This window comes from Thunnus albacares, chromosome 8 (assembly GCF_914725855.1).
Source record: "Thunnus albacares chromosome 8, fThuAlb1.1, whole genome shotgun sequence".
Classification (NCBI taxonomy): domain Eukaryota; kingdom Metazoa; phylum Chordata; class Actinopteri; order Scombriformes; family Scombridae; genus Thunnus; species Thunnus albacares.
Genome location: NC_058113.1, coordinates 11,746,650 through 11,762,083, shown reverse-complemented (window position 1 = coordinate 11,762,083; position 15,434 = coordinate 11,746,650). Strand labels below are relative to the sequence as shown.

At 42.2% G+C, this 15,434-nt stretch overlaps 1 protein-coding gene across 5 annotated transcripts in view; it reads right to left on the bottom strand.

Annotated features, from left to right (window-relative positions):
* The window catches only part of LOC122986741 (RNA-binding motif, single-stranded-interacting protein 3-like), a 192,029-nt gene that overhangs the window by 130,033 nt on the left and 46,562 nt on the right, over positions 1-15,434 (bottom strand). For 3 of the 5 annotated variants that reach the window (XM_044358069.1, XM_044358067.1, XM_044358068.1), the window contains one exon: positions 8,162-8,379. The exons of the other annotated variants lie outside the window; for them this stretch is intronic. In XM_044358069.1, the coding sequence (XP_044214004.1) occupies positions 8,162-8,379 (218 nt within the window). The remainder of the gene's footprint in view (positions 1-8,161; positions 8,380-15,434) is intronic. 5 annotated transcript variants of the gene reach the window in all.

The window sequence follows — 15,434 nt, the reverse complement described above, 5'->3', positions numbered from 1 at the left end:
CATAATTAAATACTTATTTCTCCCCTTAATGACAATGACAGCTTCTTGACAGTGTAATCTTATACAGTGTGTGGTGGTTATACTGTCAACACCAACTGGCTCAGACTGAAACATGATCGGTCAAATTTGGTCCAATCATTTGTAAAACCCAAATCATAATTACTCATTACATAATAAATTATAATGTGTGTCCATCCATTTAGTGTAAAAAGAGGTATTAGACTGCTGAGCACCATAAACACTGTCACACCATCTCTGAATCAAATGCTGAACCATGTGGTGGAATATCAAGTACATGTACTCCTCTGATTTTAATGGATGTACATGGGGTTGTGTGAACATCGTGTATGTAATATATATTAAAAGGTTACAACTTGTATGATGTAGAGATATTAAAATCTAGGCAGAATCTCCTTCTATTTCCAGGAACTAGATCAGCTTCAAGGCCAAGAAGCCTTACCCTCTGTGCTGAATTACACACACACACACTTAAAATAGCTAACAACTAGAGGTTCTGCTCTTTGTCTCTCCCTTTTGATCCCACCAATAAAGTCTTTGTCAGGCACTTAGCAATTGGTTCTAAAAGCCAGCATACTGATGGCCTGAGGTGCACATCTCAAAGAGTTCAGTGTGAGCCTTGGACACTTTTTAAGACCTCAGTGTTGCAGTTGTAGTTTCCTGTGAGTAAATTTAGCTCCAAACACTATTTGCCAAAACATCTGCGTACTATCTGGAATTACGTTTGCTGCCGGACAATATTAGATCATTAGACATTCTAACAGGAAGTGTAGGGGACTATTGGAGCCCTCAGCAGTTTCCGTGGTGTAACTGTTTGAGGTAGAGGGCTCTGACAGGAGCTTTTAAGAGGCAGAGAATCCATTAGACAAGGGTCGCTACAAAGTGGCCAACTATTAAAAATGCAGCAGCACCATTATTCCCTGACCCAGCCTACAACTTCTGTCTCCTTCACTGCATCACTCTTTATTTCCCTTTGGTTCTCTATCTTATCAGTAGGAATTCTTTTTCGTTACAGCCATCTGTTCTCTTTTTGATATATCTCACTCTACTCTCCTTCATATCCCTTTTTCTCCCCTATCCTTCTTTCTCTCTCCCTCCTCCACATATTTTCTATTACAAAACTGGCAGGTGTGAGCCTCCCTCACCCCTGCATGCATGTGCTGACCCACTGAAGCTTTTTCACTCCTATTCAACAGAGAAAGAGGCACTGGTCAGCGACCGCTACTGTACTGGGACAAGAATAGAACAGCCCACGGAGAATAATAAATGGACATATATGGGTGGTTAGGAGAGTCCCTTTTAAGCAGTAAAAACTACCCAGGCCCGGCAAACTGAACAGATGGTAGGAGAGAGGGAGAGAGAGAGCCCAGAACACAGTGGGAGAGAGGCAGGAAAAGAGAGAGCAGGGAAAGGAGGGAGAGAAAGTATTGGGTAGGGTATTAGAAGAAAGCAACATAAGGACATTCTCTATTCTCTACATTGGCATATGATGCTATCAAGAGCGGAAAAGGGATCCAAACAGAATAGCTGGGTCTTAAACAACAAGCACATGATAATATTGTCAGAGTCGGTTGTAAAACTACAACTGATGCAGGCAGATGTGTGAGCAGAAACAGAGCATGAGCAGAATGCATGCTATGCTATAAACCCTATACTCTGTGTTTACTTTGCACAACACACACACGCAATTCAGTTTCTACGTGTGTGTGTGTATATGTGTGTTATGTGCTCTGCATAATTCATGGTCGCTGTTTCTGCTAAGGCAAAGTACTTTATGTTTGACAAGAGGAGGAACAGAAGTTTGGAAGGAAACAAGCAAGGAAGGAAGAAAGTAATGTGAAAGGGGGGATATCGTGAAAAGATTAGTGTACGAGTTAATCAATTTTTTTGGTGTCTCTTTTAGTTTACACATGCATATCTCCGTGTTGTGTGTGTCCCTCTTTCTCTCCTGCCTTTATGATGTTTATTCATTACTGCTAAGCCGACCACTGACCACATTTATCTAGCGCATAATAGAGAGTAATTGAATGTGAAAAGCTCATTTTTGAAAGGATGAAATATTCTATTTAGATGTCCGGGCGTGTCCGCATGTGTCATTACTTTGTTATCAGCTGAATGCTGTTTCTCATTACCCTAATTAAAGCTCCTTGTGTGCCACTGAGCATATTAGCACACTGATCTGCAGCAAACTAATGATCGGCTGGTTGATAGTGTGACTTTTTTTTCTCTTTCAACCTCTCTCTTATCTCGCTCTTAGTGATTATCATCAAAGATTCACATCATCAGTCAATCATCATCAGAGGCTAAAAAGATAAAAAAAAACGTGAATAGCGCTACTACATTCAGAGGCGTACCATGCATGCATATATAGATGAAAGTTCACACATAGGCGTGTATATAGAAAGAGACGTAAAATCACGTGCAAAGGGAAAGTAGAGCAGCAACAGCAGAGAATGGAGGCATAACAGGAGAGAAGAGAGAGAGGTGTCCGGCAGATGAAATTTATAAGAATGTTTCTCTGATTATCAGAAGCTTTAGGGTGGGAAAGAACATACGTGAAAAGAAAGAGTAGAACAAGAACACAGTATAGCGTATATCATCAATGCCATTTTTCTGCGTCTTAAAAAGATAGCATGTTAGATTTTGTTGTTTTTGCTGTGATGACATATTCCACCCCAACCATGCCAAAACACTTAAAAAGTCACAGCAGCAATCACAAGCCACAATAATTTGTTTTGCACTGTCATTTGGACCAATTAGGGATTTCACAGAATGGATTTCCTGCAAAACGTAAGAAAAATGCTTTCAGCTGATTACTAAATTATGCCTGCTAAGAAACAGAACGGGCATCGACTGAAACCAGCTCACAGAGGCAATTAAGAAAATCTTGAACATTGATTGTATTTAAGAATGATAGATTTGAGCTATTGCTTGTAGGGTTAAATTCCCTCCAGCTATACCCTCTGGTTAAATTTTAACTAATCACAGAGAATACAACAATGCAGCTGCGCCTGAGCGTTATCCCCTCCCTCCGATCCCCTCAATCCCTCTTATAGCCATGATTAAGGGCCACTAGGCTCATATAAGAGTGCATGCTGTCCCTCCCCACCCCCTGCTAATGTACACTAACTGTACCTATAACCCATTATGGAGGCCGAGCAAGAGCAATTCTCTGTTTAATAGCCTCACATTTATACATACTCTGTCATCTGGCTAGGCATTGTTAGTTTAGTCATTTCATAACTGCCTTTGTGCGAAGATGGTGCATGTGTGCTTGTGTGTGTGTGTTTAAGATTGCTATTGTAAGAGAGGCAGAGAAGGCAGTGCACATATACACACACGATTGATTTCCACAGGAGGAGAGCCTCCACTCTCTGGAATCAAGATTAATAAGAGGCCATTTACATCTCCAATCAGATCAGTGAGCAAGATAGAGCGAGAGGGAGAGAAAAAGAGAGGGAGAGCAAGCAAGACAGAGGTGGAAGGTGTGACAAAGAGCTTACGAGACTGGGTAAAAACCTAGTATACGGCTGGCCCATGTATGAAACACTAGAGGGCTTTTAATTTGAAACAACAGATACAGGAAGTGGTGACACATGGCGACACCCGGCTGAGGCGAGTGATGAAACTACACCATTGGTCGGCCCTCAGCAGCTTTGACCAATGGTGTAACTTCATCACTCAGTTAGTGATTCACTCACTCAGTCAGTGACAGACATTCGTGTTTATAGGGCTGCTCCCTGCTGTCCAGCCAACAGCCCACACAATAAATACTACCGTTAAGTCTTTGTCTGCTTTTGTCCAGTGTACACAAAGAAAAAAGCTTGAAAGCCACCTGCACACCTACATTCACACCCACACACACACACACACTCATATTTGAAGTCAAAGAGCAGCACAGGCAGATCAAACACTATGCTGGTCCATATAGATGTATAACTCAGCTATTCTATGGGGCCTCAGACACGCGCACACACACACACACACACACACACACAGAACTGTTCTTCTGGGATCCAGAGAGCTTTAATGACAGCAAGCTATACTGAGAAAGGGTCAGGCAGGGGAGTCACCGTTCAGAGGCCACACACATGCAGACACACACACACACACACACACACACAGGATATTGGGGCGTGTGGTCCATTGAGGGTGCTGGGGTGCCGCCCCTCCTGAAATTCCAATTGTGAAATGCATATTTTAATGAAAAATCGTTTTTGATATTGTTTGTCGTGTCTGTATATAAATTCCACTCTTTTACTCTCATATAAATCCTACATAATTACAGAAACATGCAATGACTGATGAAAAAGCACTGCCCACAATCTCTGTGTGCCAAAGGATGTACTTTTTGCCGCCCAACAGTGGTTTGCGTGTAATATGGTAAATGCTAAGTTGGATCAGCCGCAAGGACAAAACCTGATGAGAGGGGTTAAGGTTAGTGATAAGGTTAGGGTTAGGGTTACGTGCAACAATGAAGAAACACAATAAATACAGATCTTGCAAGAGTTTCGCAAATTGTCCCTCTGGCTGATCCAATCTAGCACCAACTGTGTAATATGTTTGGCTTTTCCTGGTGGCCCCTGATTGGTTGACACTGCACGCCGAAAATAACTGGATCTGGGGCAGAAAATTTTACACCCAAGAAATGTTGCCAGATTGGCCAATTGCTGCTTCCTTATTAGATAACATTTGGGCAGGCAGGCAAAACGTACACGGATCATTGTGGTACTGTGGTGATAACTGTAAAGTGAAAACAGTTTCTAAGCAGCAACCCAAAGATACTTTTTTAAACTTTTAGAAACTGCTACCCGAGCCGCTAGCCACCGGCAGCTGGCTGTTTGCTACATTGTACGGCGTATGCTCAGGGACAAAATACATAGAGCTACCTGGGACCGTAGCCCCACCCAGTGGAAAAGTCACGCCATACCACTGCAGGATGCCTATACATAGAATTAACACACACACACACACAGTACATACAGAAGTGTGCAAGATAAACTCAGTGCAGTGAAAGACAAAGATACGGGTTCATGTACTGCCACGGATGCAAAGCTGACATACAGATGCAGGTTTTATTCATATATAGACGTGTATGTGAACACACACACATGCAGGCGCAGCCGAGAGAGAACACTGGGGAAGGTAGGATCCAATTTGATTTGACCTTGACAGTAGAGAGAGGGAGGGCTGGTGGGATGGAGGGATGGATGGTGTGTAAAGAATGAAGTGATGGTCTAGGCCAGATGCTTGTTGCAGATACTTGAGAGAAATGAGATGACCCTGAACTGATCGAGATAAATCATAGAACAAGAGACAGCAGTGTGACACGGTGACATCTGTACACATAAAGCGCTGTGACACATGTGCATCAAATGTTGAAGTTAATCTAAGGTACATGTGCATGCGGCATAATATCATGTGTAATAAACTGACAAATCACAAAGAGAATTTATTAGATGCCCCTGGATTCACTGACAAGGCTGTGAAGAACTGCTTTATTGCTCGAAATAAGAGTATACCTTATTACAAATGTGACGCCATTGCAACAATTTCATACAACGAATATGCAGTTTTAGTGCACGCAACCACAAAATTAATGATTAAAATGCTGCCAAAAACACTCATTGACGAGAGGTTTTTTGCAGTGTTTGAAAAAAGAAAAATATTAATCAAGATATTGTTTTTATTTAATTCATTCTGGAGAGAGAAAAAAGATTAAAAAAACACTTTTTTAGAGACAATTACCATACACATATTTTATATTATTCAGTAGCAGACATCCATTTACTTCTCCAGATTAGCAAACAAAAAGGCGCGCTTATCACTGGAGACGTTGTTTATTGCAACCAAATCACAGATGTGCATTAACAAGCAGTTTCCAGCTTCTGTTTGTTCATCTTGAGCACCCTTAAAAACATCAGACAGCTCCCAGATGTGAATGTGTGCAGCTCTGAGATCAGCAGATAAGGTTGGCAGGTCGTAAAAGAGTGCACATGTCATCTGCGAATGTAGTCTCGCTGTTAACTGGAGAAAAAAATATATTTTCATTTCTAAACTGAAGCTGAAGAGCTGCTACTGAAGATGTGTTAAAACAAACTAAATGTTTTTAGTCAGTGAGTACTTAACTGAACTGAATCTGTCTTGGTTACAGATGTCCTGGGTTGATATGACATATTTTAGTTGATCAGTATCAGCTATATTAAATCTATTAAAATTCCAATCCTTTTCTCTTTTACCTCATTGTGCTCCATCTCCACTAGTGTTCATATGTACAGTCATTGTCGTAAACTGACATTATCCACAACTTGTGGCGGCGTGGCATGTGTTATAAAAACTTAACAAGCAGTGAAAACGTCTTCAATGTGGAGCCATTTTTAAATTGGAAAATTAAAGCAGGCTTACATCCACTTGTAATCTTTGTGTTTTGCAAGGCGGCAATAACAGCCTCTTTTAACATGACTAATTTGATACTGCACCAAATTCAAATGTGATTGTGCTTTAAAAGTTATTTTGGGGGTGTGCACTTTCTTTTGGGTCAGTGGTTTTGTAATTACAAGAGATATTTATATTTTTACAGTTTGTTAAAAATAAATGAAAAACATGAAAGTGTGCAGCCATGCAGGTACTCTCTATATAGAAACTTCTTAGAAACTGTTCTGAATTTACTGATTGTAATGTACTTTGTGTGCACTGCCTAAAGTGGAGAAATATAAACATCAAATTTAAACTTTTTTTTAAATTAAAGAATTAAAGAAGTTGGATTGGGATCTAGGGCAAAAAAACTTTAAGTAACCCCACAAACGTATTGGTGGTTGAACTAATACTCAAGACTGGGACAAGATCTCTTCAGCGAAGGCATCATACAGTCTGCATTTGGTTCAGGTTCAACATATTTTTAACCGTAGAGCAATAATTTTCTCACCTGTTCTTCCCACACTGTGTCCCCCCAATAGCATGATCTCTCTATTCTCATAGCATCCCGCACCTATACTTTTATCTTTTCTCCTGTCTCCATCTCTCTTGCCTACTGACATGTACACATTTACTAAATATTGCAACAAACCTGCCAACTCCTCACACTTACTATCTCACGAAAGAAAAAACAAATGAATCACAGCAGACAAAGGGAATGGCGGGCCAGGCGATATGATGCAGGAGCAATCGATTGGGCCTTAGTAATCCATTTTCCTCGTCTTGGTGGTAGAAGACTCAAAGTGTGTGAGTGCGTGTGTGTGTGTGTATCTTAGTGTATGCATGCCATGCCAAGACAATTGGAATAAAACAGAAAGAACAACAAGAAAGAAAGAAAGAAAACATCACACTGAGCTCAGTTTTCTCTACTCTAGGTAATCGGAGAACTGTATCAGGTTCCATCAATCACGTCTACAAATAGGCTATCATGGGTGAGTGTGGGCTGGGAGTACGGGGTGGGGATGGCCAGTGAAGAGAGGGATAGATAGAGGGTGGTGGTGATGGTGGTGGTGGTGGTGGTGGTGTGACAGAGAGGGAGAGGGACAAAGTGGGAGAGAAAACAAGGGCTGAGGGAAGGGTGGGCCTCATGCCCTGAACTTGAACTTGGAGCTGGTGGGGTCGGAGAGGGGAGGATGGGGTCAAGCGCTGACAGGGGGAGTGGAGGAAAAAGGAAAAAACCCAGCTGAGTGACACTAGTATCTCCCTGCTCAGAGACAGATGGGGGTGAGGGGACAAACGGGCTGTTTAGCAATCCATCTTATGAGGCAATTTCAGCTTCTACCTCTGTGCTTTCTCACACTGTTGTGGCCTAAGATCCAAACGGAGTACATTTTAGTGTTGGTGAAACACTCTTACTCTTTTGATATGCTCATGCACTGCGACCAGACCCTTTTTTTGGATCCTGGTTCATAGATAAAGGAACATTACATAGTTGTGGGAAGAATTACTTGTAAACCAAACACTTGTGAAAAACGAATTCTGTCTTGATCTGGCACTGATTAGAAAAGAAGATTTAAAGAGGCAGCAGATAGAGTTCATTAAAGAGATGATCAAAAGACGATCCTGAGACTCTAAAGATGAAACACTAATGTGCATTTGCAACACACAAGCCTGTTTATTGCCTTTGAAGTAGAGGGGTAAAATAGGTCAACACTGCTGACCATCCTACCTTGGTCTGGAGATAGTGGGGGTAGTAGTAGGTGTAGTGGGGGTACATTGGCTGCTGCTCCAAACGTTTTCCCATGTAGCTGGAATCCAACTGAAGGTCCTGGAGGCTGGAGATAGAAGCTCGCAGGTGGGGTACGATCACTCTGAGGGTCTGGCCTGGATCCTTAAGACGACTGTTTCCAAGTGTCGAGGACGCAGAGAGAAAACGCTCTTCTCTTGCTGGCGGAGGTATGTGTGTGATAAAAGCACAGAGGAAGGGATGGATAAAGGGTCCGATGGTACTTGAAATTTTAGTCTGTCTACTTGTCTGGGAGCTCACAGGGAACCTCACAAAACCAGTCCTCCTGTAGGTCTGGAAAGAGAGACAGAAGGAATCCGGAGTGGCAGCAAAAAAGGGGGGTTGGAAGAGGAGAAGGAAGGGTGAAGGAAAGGAAGATATGAAAGGATAGCAGGAGGCAATACAGGAAACAACAGGGGGGAATGAACAGCAGGACAGAGAAAGGGTAAAAGGAGAGGGAAGAAGAAGAAGATGATGAGGAGGAGGAAGAGGAGGAGGAGGAGGAGGAGGAGGAGGAGGAGGAGGAAGAGGAGGAGGAGGGAGGAATGGATGGGATCCGGTTGCCGGTTCCTTGCACTCTCCGCTCTAAAAATCACACTCACTCTTCTCTCTTCTCTGCTGCCCTGAACATGCCCCTCAATTTGCTTTCCAGCGTCTTTCTCTTGTCTCTCTCCGTCTCTTTCTCTCTTCCTGTGTATCCGTTTCCTTGTCTCGTTCTTCCTCCCTCTCTCTCACACCAGACGAGACCCTGATCCCGCCGGGAGCTCGGCTGTATCCTGGAGAACACACGCTGTCCTCTGCTCTATCCTCTAAAGACAAGTGAAATCAGTGAACTCACACATGGATGTGGAGCTGGAGAGAAGAGAAGAGGAGAGGAGGAGATGAGAAGGAGGAGGAGGAGGAGGAGGAGGAGGAGGAGGAGAGAGGGTGGTCTGAAGCTGAAGCTGTGCCTTTTTTCTCACTCTCACTCACTCCCTCCCTCTTTTGTTAAGCTCCGGGGATAGATAGGTAGATATCGATGGAGCCCGGCGTGAAGGATGAGCAAAAGAAAAAGCCTTGGTAAAAACTCCTCTCGCTCAGGAAGAAGCAGATAGCCTTATCCAGACGCGCACTCACACAGAGGAAAATCCCTTCTGATCCACAAGGTGCCTCCTCCAACTCTCTTCTCTTTTCTTCTCTTCCCTTCTGCGATCCCTCTCTTTCTTCTCAGGCTCTCTCCCTGACAGCTTGCTTCCCACTGCGCCTGGCAGCCGTCACTGTGTGTGTATGGTGGTGGTGGTGGTGGTGGTGGTAGTGGTGGTGGCGGCGGCAGCGGTGGTGGTGGTGTGTGTGCGTGTGGTATGTGTGTGACTGTGCATGTAACTGAGAGGGGAGTGTGTTTGTGTGGCTGTTGCCGTCTGCTCTACTCTGCGTGCTGAGGCATAGAGGGGCTCGGCTTCAGCGCAGCGACGCTCCTCCCTCCCTCTCTCTCTCCCTCTCTCTCTCCCTCTCTCTGTCTGTGTCTCTCTCCCTCTGTGTTTTTCATGGAACTATAGAACAGTGGGAGTGGTTGGTCCTGCCCTCATTCAAGCCCTGGTGTGCGTGTGTGTGTGTGTGTGTGTGTGTGTGTGTGTGTACTAAATAGAAACTGAGAGAAAAAGAGAGAGACAGAGATGGGCTGTTCTGCTGACTGAGAGGCGGAGTTGGGGAGGGAGTATGAAGAGCAGGAGCAGAAGGGTAAAGGGTGAAAAGAGGATACACAAGGAGTAGAATTTGGAAACAGAGAGGCCCCCCTACTGGCACTCTATAGGCGCAGCAATGGCACATTTTCTATAACAAAAGCTGTCTTTGGATTCATTAAACTGTGCATTAGTAAGACATAATATCCATTTTTCTTATTATATTTTTCTACTGTCTATCATACAGAATGGCACAATTAGATCATGCAAATGCACCTCCATAAAAACATGCAAGCACACAGGCTTCAATGACCATTCAAAAATGTGTGCGAATGCCTCGGTGCACGCAGAGATTCTCCATTCAGACACGCACGGTGCCCAACATAGAGCGTGTATGTAGTTCAGTGGTAGTGTGGCACAGTGACCCACTGACACAGTGCTGCCTGTTATGTGATGTAACCAGGTTTAAGTAGTGATCTTACATAAGCACAGTGAGCCATGCATGAAAAGACTGCTGTGCCCTCTGACTGCAGCTGTGCGTGTGTGTGTGAAAGAGACAAGGGTTGGCAGACAATGCAAGTTCACTGCAGTGGAAAAGGGGCACGAGAACAGAATGCAAACATAAAAACCTCCTCTACGATAAGGGCTTTCATGTTCTTGCGGGCCATTAAACTACTTTGCAGGCTGTAATGCAAAAACACATCACTGTCTTTGTTCTATTGTGTGCCTATCTGAGAGTTTTGTCACTGTGCCCACATGTCTGTCAGTATTTTTACAGCATTCATCTATCAGCCTACACAATAATGATATGTTTGCCTGAGGTAAACTAACAACTAAACATCTTCCAATGTAGAATATAGAAGGTAAAATCATTTGTAAACTAAATTTGCATAGAGATGTCAGTGATTTTTTTGTCAAAGACAACACACATTTCCATTTCCAAAATATAGTTTTTCCATTTTGACGTCTACTCGTGTGACCACTCACTAATAAAAATATCCAACATGTTCCATACAGACTTGGACAGGCAGGGAATATGGACTGCAATTAATCAGGGATGCAATAATGCCCTCACAACATAGAAACCAGTGTAACCTATGCATAAATGCCCTGGTAGGATGAGCATACTTCACATTTGGAAAGTGGGTAAACGTTGTGTACATCAGTGGTGAAGTTTAAGGAAGCTGCAGAGGTGTTATTATAGTTTGCACTAGGCTTAATCTAGGTTTCAGTTAATAAAGAGAATTTTCTCTTGTCTCTTGTATCTTGTCTTACCATTGCACTGGTGTGTGAACCTATAACACAGTACAACAGTATCATCATGCCTGGAGGCAATAGCCTGGACTCCAAGAATCACCGTGTTTTCATTTTCATCTGCATTGCCTTGTTAACCACAAGACAAATTGAGTATTCCAGAGACAAAAATAAATGTGTCTTCAGGACTGCATACATTACATGCTATAATTTGTACACAATTATAATTTTTAGCATGAATGAATGAATACATAATTTTTGTAATTGTTGGCTTTGTTTAAGAAGATGATGTGCTATTTTTTCTCTTTTTATGTGTCTTGTTAATTACTGCTATGATCAAATTAACCCATGGAAATCATTAAAGTTGCTCTATTCAGGTATCATGTATTCTAATATATCATTGTTTTTGACAAAAGTTTTGTATTGTTTTTGTATTGCATTTTTTCTGATATATGGCCAGTTGCTTTTAAATACATTTTAAAAGAAATGTGAATATCCTTGTGATAGTAAGTTATATGATCTTCATCATCATCAGTAACAACAGTAGCGCACATTCTCTGCTACCCAGATGAATGCAGACAGGAAGTTAGTCATCAGCTAATGGCTCTTCGGATGATGCAGGTAAAGGTCACTTGTAAATGAAAGTCAAGAAGTGACTCAGCCTATAAGGATGCACACCGATAAAAGTCATGTTGAAGTCATCAGCTGACAAGTTGTTAAGATGAACACAAATATATAACATCAAATATGCTCTCATGCTGGCAGTGACGCAGGTCCCTGTCATTTCACACAGCCTTATTGAATTAAAAGCTGCTTCTAATCAGAAATCAGCAGCATTGGCACAAGTGAAAAATAACTACAGTAACTGAGATGAAATGTGAAAACACTAAGATAAAATTTCATATTCAATCATATCATTATTAACGCCACAAACACCAGCCCAAACCTGCAATCGTGTGTTCATGGTCGACATTTTAGAAACTTGTCGCAAAACCCCTTTATGAAATAAAATGAACTAATTAACAAAGAAATGTCACGTGACAGATTCATGTACCTACCTAGCAAAATAAAGTACGAACACTGCTGTAAACTAGGGATGGTGGAACAATCAATACATCTTTCCTCCATGAATCAATATTTTGATTAAGCTCACATAGGTTAGTTTTCAAGGCTATCACAATTTTCATTCATAAGAGCATCTCCTATGATAAAATGTGTTTTTGTACATTCTGTGTGGGGCTACCATTTAGTGAATGAACTAACCTGTTACATGCAATTCATGTAACAGGTTAGTTAATTCACTGAGACTCTCTTCTCGATGGCGGAGTTGCTGCATGGGCTCATCTTGCAGTCACTCCAGCCTGAACTCTATAGCGAAATATATAAGCATGTAGTGGAGGCGCTGCAAACAAAAACGAGCCATATTGATTATACTGCACCTGTAGTTAAGAAGTGTGCGTTCCTGAATCTTTGCGGTCTGAAGTGTTGTACGCACACAGGAGCTAAGCAGGCTGATTGAGGAAGGTTATATATTCATTCACTGGCACAACATGTGGAATGCCAAATGACAGAGAGATACAGGGAGATCAAGTGTATGTCTGAGTGTTGTGTGTGTCTACTACGTGTGAGAAGCTAGTTTTCATGAAAAATTAAGATACGGCTGACACTGCAGTTTGAGAAGACAAAGAGAGAGAATTGATTCTTCCAACTGCACAGTACAATCCTATTATGAGAGGCGCAATCTTTACATCTCACTCTATACTCTGCTGCTATAATAAAGCTTCCTAATTACCTTGTCTAGTGACACGACAGCCATAATAATGGTGGTAAATACACACTGGTTAATTGCATTAATTTTAATATCAAACAGACCTCAATCTAATTGCCAAATTGTTTCTAAAGACTGAATATGCATAGAGACGAAATAGCTACATCGGCATTTCTTTGTAAAAAGGCCTTTCTTCTAAGAGAGACATTATTTCCCATGTTCAACGGCTGACAAACACCAGACATAAACTGACAGCTGGAGCAAAATATCAAAGTGTTTTCATTGACACTGTGTGTTCTTAAAGCCCCCGGTCATCAAAGCAGTTTTCAAATGGAGCAGGAAAGGCCATGCTGTGACTCAGGGATGTGTTCCTCCCATCGCTGACCACCAGATATATAACAAACACTGAGCCAGAAAAAAAAGAGGAGAAAAAGCCTCACATCTTAGCTCAGACACAGCTGGGAAAACAGAAGAGGTCATGATGACGATAGTCCTATTCTACAGAAGCTGCTCTGGTCAGTTTTCAAGGAAAACACCGGCCAAGATATCATCACACAAACACACTTACACACACATACACACGCGCACAAACACATGCGGTGGTATTTGCACAAAGGCGATTTACAGTAGTAAATGGACTATTACATCCAATTGCCACATGCAGCATGAGGGTATTTGTCTTTTTGAAGGTCTCCTGAGATATAAACACGAAACAGAGCCTGCAGAGAACGTGGAGTAAACTGCTTTAGGTTTCTGCGATCCACAAAATCGAATGAGAAGAATTCAGGTTTAAACACACAGAAAATAGAAGCAGTGTCACAAGAAAAGAGAAGCATGTTTGCGTGTTAATATCTACATCACATCCAAGTTACATTTGCCAACCTCATTTTACTGAGGCAAAGGCCAATTCAAACCTCCAGGAAATTGGTGACTCCATTAGTGAAAAAGCTCTGCTGCACTATTCTGGGGCCAGAGCTGTGTGACCATAAACCGAGAGAGTGTTGGTAATGGCAGTATGATTCTACGCACATGCACCACCTGACCTGGAAAAAACACATAATTATTATTTAATTTACATTTGTCATTTCATGACATTTGGCTTAGTTTAGTTCCACAATTTTAGAGCACTTACAGTTAACAACAACACTATTCAAAGGTTGAAAAAGGTTGCATGCAGCTTGTAATGGACACAAACAATAAGTAGATTAAACATGTTGATGTCTCAGTCAATGAGACAGCTAGGGAGACAAGAGAAGAGAGATATTAAGTTACACAATATGAGACGCACATTCCAAACTATCTCCGTGGTCATAAAGCCATATGAAAAATCACTTCAAACAAATAACCCCTTGTACGACACAGTACGCTTTATTGAATCAAAACGGTGACAAATCACCTTAGGCCCCTTGCAAATCCCCGCTCCTCCCATCCTCCTCTCTGCTCCCTTCACTCCTCCCCTCGCTTCCTACCCTCCCCTCTCCTCTCAACCGCAAGCCACAGCTCACTTTTACACAAATCATCACTTTATTAAAAAGGAAGAAAGAACAGTGCGTCAGTGGATTCATTTGAACAATTATGCAAATCAGACAGAAGATGAAGCTTTTATTAATATTAGAGAAGTGTTGCATCAGATAGTGCTGAAGTTCATTAAGTTACTTTAGTTGAAGATGAATACATTCTGATTAGTTTGATGTCACTATGGTCTGTATCGCATTATCGTCTCGGGCTACGTCAGCGCAAAACTCTCCACTCTGTGGATCTTTTGCTTAAGCAAAATATGGAAAATAGACACACGGAGTGATATTTCACAGCTGAAAATGTGCAATTTGGATTAATAACCTAGATGCTACATTGTTTTTCCTCAGACTTTTTCATTACTTGGACTTTTACTTGTCTTTTGGAGGTTTGGGGTCTGTTTGGTGACTTGTGCCATCACTTTTTTCCCCATTGGTGGGTTTACAGAGAAATGTATGCATCAACTCAAAAATATTTCAGACTCCTCGATTTTCATTCATCCCTTTCTTTTGAATCAGCTTCATTGTTGCAGACTTAATGTCTCCCTGGCTCTCTCTCCCTCTCTCTCTCTCTCTCTCTGCAGGTACGGGGCCTTGGAGGTGGTGGACCATGACTGACTGACTAGGGCCCATGCTTGCTGTGGCTCCGAGGGGTAATTAATTTCAGCAAACGACCGCCACGTCTGTCGGCTTTTATAAACGAGCGTTTACGCGCTATGGACAATTTAACCACTCCACTGAGCCCGCCTTGACAGAGATGAGTAGAGAGATGGGGAGAGAGAGAGGGAGAGAGAGAGAGAGGACGGGGACCACGCTGCTTGGTGACTGATGGGAGATTTAATCAATAGAGTAAGCACATTTACTCTCATGATGCTCACCCAACATCCATATTCATACTGGTAATTCTCTCAACGCCCACGCTGTTGCACACCACAAAAACATTATAATGCATGAAGGTTTTCACTACATCTCATCAGGCCTCATCAAAGGCCGGCATCATCACTGCTAATTATGTGTAGCAT